The following is a 4,180-nucleotide window of genomic DNA, read 5'->3' as shown; positions in this document are numbered from 1 at the left end:
TGTTCTAGCGCGAAAAAAGGGATAGTAGTTTAGTCTGACAAAAGAAAACCCCCACAAAAAGTTAATTTTTATGATGATAAGTTTTGATCTTCTGTCTACCAACTATCTTACTCTTGTTTATCTCTCCTAAACCCCACTTGCCCTGATGCAAAGCTCTCACTAGCATAGGAAAGAAACTTGGCTCTCTTTTCAGGTATTAAATGGTTATGGGGAGTGGTTTTCCGATTAAACCTTCTACCAACTCCCCATCATGTCCTCTGCCCTGTGGAAATCTTGACTTTAGAGTCACGTGGGCTCTTGTAGAGAGAGAGATCTTTCCAAAAATCTACTGACTTGATTTCTGAAATTGTGATCAACGGTGATTATCAAATTTTGATCCTTCGGAGCGATTAGAAGCTGAACTTAGTTTTTAAACGAATTAGAAACTGATTTGTCCAGATTAAATCACCATTAATGGCAATAAATCCATAATTGTAAATTTATTCCTCGTAACTGGTTCACAAAGGTCTGGGCCTCTAAACCCATCTAGGCTAACTTATGACTTTAGTAAAATAAAACCAAAACTCCTGTTTTTGACATGGGCCAATAGTCAATTGGGTTGGCGCGTGAAATTTAGACCCAAACTGCTTTAAACGTTTTTAGTCATATTATCACATATCAAAAGCTATGAGCTTCATGTTAATCAATACACCTATCCGAACCACTTTCGTCTAAGTGTGCAATCATCCCCAAACGTAGAAACCCATTTCACTTTTTTCCAGATGAAAGATAAAAATCAATTCATTCCTCAATAATTGAGGTTACAATAATGAATATGGTGACAAGTAATTTTTTGACGTGGTTCCGAAAATATATTTAAGTTGATGAAAATATTTTAAACTGAATATTAAACAGAAAAACGTAAGTTCTTCATGTGTCGAAATTCCTAACAAAGAGTACATGCATGCATCCTTCCTTTGTGAAAAAGTATCTATTGACCATGCATCCTGCCTTTGTTAAAATGAATCAAAAGGGATCGATCTTCAACCACTAGCGAGGATGTGGTTCAGTAAAAGTATCATATTCCATTACCATAACAGAGTTACTCTTGGATCGATCTGACCTTGTTGCCCCTGAATTATATTCCGATCCTAACGACATGTCCGATCCAATGCTATGCAAATAAAATGCTGGTTGGGAGGGCACTGGGAGAGTGAAGGAGTAGCTATTCATCATGAGAATAACAGAAGCCATGGTTGGCCTATCAGCTACATTTTCTTGCACACATAATAATCCAATGTGGATGCATCTCATTATTTCATTTCTTGAACCAGTCTTCAAGGTGGGATCTATTAGATTTGAAGATGTCCCTTCCCTCCAACTTCTCCAGGCCTGCAATGATTTGTGAATTTGATCAGAGATAAGTTTTCTTTCTTTGATTCGTTGCAATAAATTGTATTGAGATACCAAAACTACATTATATTTTCACTTACGAAGCTTAGAAGATCCTCCGCATTTTCTCCATGCTGGAAGCCACTATTTTTTTGTCCACTGACTATCTCTAGAACTAACACACCAAAACTGTAGACATCGGACTTAACAGAAAAGTGCCCACGCATTGCATACTCTGGAGCCATATACCCACTGCATATCAACAAAAAGAATGTTTGCGTTCACCAACACATATGGAAAGGAAATTGTTGACATAACAGACATAAGCCCACAGGCAGTTAAGTGCATATTCTTACAAGGTCCCAACAATCCGACTAGTATTGCCTTGCGTTTGATCAGGCACGAACAACCTTGCCATACCAAAATCTGAAATTTTGGGGTTCATTTCTGCATCTATCAAGATGTTACTAGCTTTGAGATCACGATGAATAATTTTAAGGCGAGAATCTTCGTGGAGATAAAGGAGGCCTCGAGCAGTGCCTACTATGATTTTGTAGCGTCTCACCCAATCTAGTTGTGCACGCTTTGTTGGGTCTGCCAATATATTAATGCAAAATCAAGACTTCAATTACAATGTTTGTTTGCTGTATATGTCACAAAATTGGAATTTTATAATAAACATTCGAAGTCAAACGAAAACAATGCATAATTTCAGACCAAATATGATGTGATCGAGACTTGCATTAGGGACATATTCATAGATAAGAAGCCTTTCGTTTCCTTCCAAGCAGAAACCTAAGAGTGTAACTAAATTCCGGTGTTGAAGTTTAGCCACTAACAAGACCTCATTTTTGAATTCGAAATCTCCTTGTCCAGAGTTTGTAGAGAGTCTTTTTACAGCTATATCTTTTCCATTGGAAAGCCTACCCTGAAAAAATATATAGGTATGGAATGAAAAAATAGATATGAGATAAGTGGCATTCAAGAAATATGAAAGTTAAGTTCTTGTTAACTTGTCAATACCCTGTAAACAGATCCAAATCCGCCCTGTCCAAGTTTATTTGCTTCAGAAAAAAGTCATCTGTGGAAACTCTAATGTTGGCCAAGTCAAATTGCAAGGATTCTGCAGTTCCAATTTCCTCTGTATCGTCGCTGCCTGAGGAACAATTGAAATTCTAAAAATGCCTATAAAAGTGGTAGTACTTGGCTTCCTCCCTATCAAATGGAATAATATGATTAATTAATGTTCACTAGAGTTGCGTCCTTACCTTGAATTAACTTCCCAGTTTCAAGTTTTTTCTTTGTCCTCCTTACTCTTAAACAAATGCAGAAGAATATAACATAAACAACAATTGGCACAATAATAATGATGACAGTCTGAGATCTGTTACTCTTCGATCCTGCAAAAATCAGATATCTCATTTGCATTAATTTGAATACATACATACATCTGTATATGAACCTAACAAAATATATATGCATTAGAAATCTATTCGACCCAAAATTATTGTAGTGTTAATGGTAGCAATGGTCCCTCAACTTGTACACGAGACAACTACATCAACTAAAAATTGAATTGAGGGACTAAAATGTAACTGGTCTACAAATTCCTGGACAATTGCTCTAGGTAAGGAAACTTTATTTCTTCAAAACATAATATATTGGGATATAAACATAGATATATTTATATATAAATATATATATATATATATACCTCCTGTACTGGTTGACAGGGAAGGAGGACTAGACAGTGGCGGCGGAGAAGACGGCAATGGTCGGATAGTTGTAGGGTCAACGAAGCGATAGGTCTCATACCTAACATTACAGCTGGGTTTACTAATTAGAGCACCTTGCATCCCCTGAAAATATTTTGGAATATCTGCCAAAGAACTACCCAAGCAATCACTGCAGACCTGCTCGGTCAAATCCGGCGTACACTGCGCAAGTCCATGGATTGTTTGGAAGTTGGGAGCGGTTGCGGTCGCTGCCGCAAATTTTCGAAGTGAACCGTTCCCTGCAGCTTGACCCCTTAGGTCCTCCAGTAGCGTCTTCAGTTCTTGAAAAAACCCGTCGACGTCGGAGGTCACGTTCTGTGGGTTATACCACATGAGAGCAGGGAAAGTTTCCATGGCTCCGTAGATGGAGCGGTTGGAGTAGCGAAGCGTGCACTGTTCAATTACGCCGAAAGCTTCCTTTTGATTGGGACAACCCTGTGTGAGCTGTTGTGTGGCGTTGCTGAGGCAGCCACGGCAATTGTCCACCGTGACATCCCCTCGACATAGCCCGATTGCGTAAACCTGGTCGGGGTTTTCCCCGTAGGATGAGTTGTAGAAGCCGTAGCCATTGCCGTTGTTGGAGGGGGAAGAAAGAGAAGAGAGAAGGGTGTTGAGATTTGTCTGGTAGGTACTTTTGGTGGTGTAGTTGCCTTTATCGTTGTAACAATATGGGGATTGAGATTGAGTGCTGATCATGAGGAACAAAACGGGAGAAAGGAAGAACAGAAATCTGAAGGAGAACATTAATGGCTCCATTCTGTTTGTACATTATTGTTGGTCAAATCAAAACTGGGTTTATATACTTTTTATTCTCCTGTCGTTAGGGGTGGGCACTCAAACCGGCGAACCGAAAATCCAAACCAAACCGCACCGAACCAAACCGGAAAAAAACCGAGTTGATCAAAAAGTCAAAAACCGGTCAAAAACCGAACCGGACCGGTTTGGACCGGTTCCGGATCCGGTTCCATGTCTTCAAAAACTGAACCGGGCCGAACCGAACCGGTGAAACTAACAATATATATAATTTCAATATA

General features: G+C 39.2%; 1 protein-coding gene across 1 annotated transcript; it reads right to left on the bottom strand.

The window, feature by feature from the left end:
• Positions 1,030–3,892, bottom strand: LOC18775561 (putative receptor-like protein kinase At4g00960). Its single transcript, XM_020565820.1, is given in 8 exon segments — positions 1,030–1,371; positions 1,473–1,623; positions 1,728–1,965; positions 2,089–2,299; positions 2,395–2,445; positions 2,448–2,527; positions 2,640–2,771; positions 3,086–3,892. Coding segments are annotated over 8 exon segments (2,010 nt in total). The 5' UTR covers positions 3,891–3,892.

Source organism: Prunus persica, chromosome G6, assembly GCF_000346465.2.
Source record: "Prunus persica cultivar Lovell chromosome G6, Prunus_persica_NCBIv2, whole genome shotgun sequence".
Classification (NCBI taxonomy): Eukaryota; Viridiplantae; Streptophyta; class Magnoliopsida; order Rosales; family Rosaceae; genus Prunus; species Prunus persica.
Note: the sequence above shows the minus strand (reverse complement) of the source record. Positions and strands in the feature narration are given on the sequence as shown.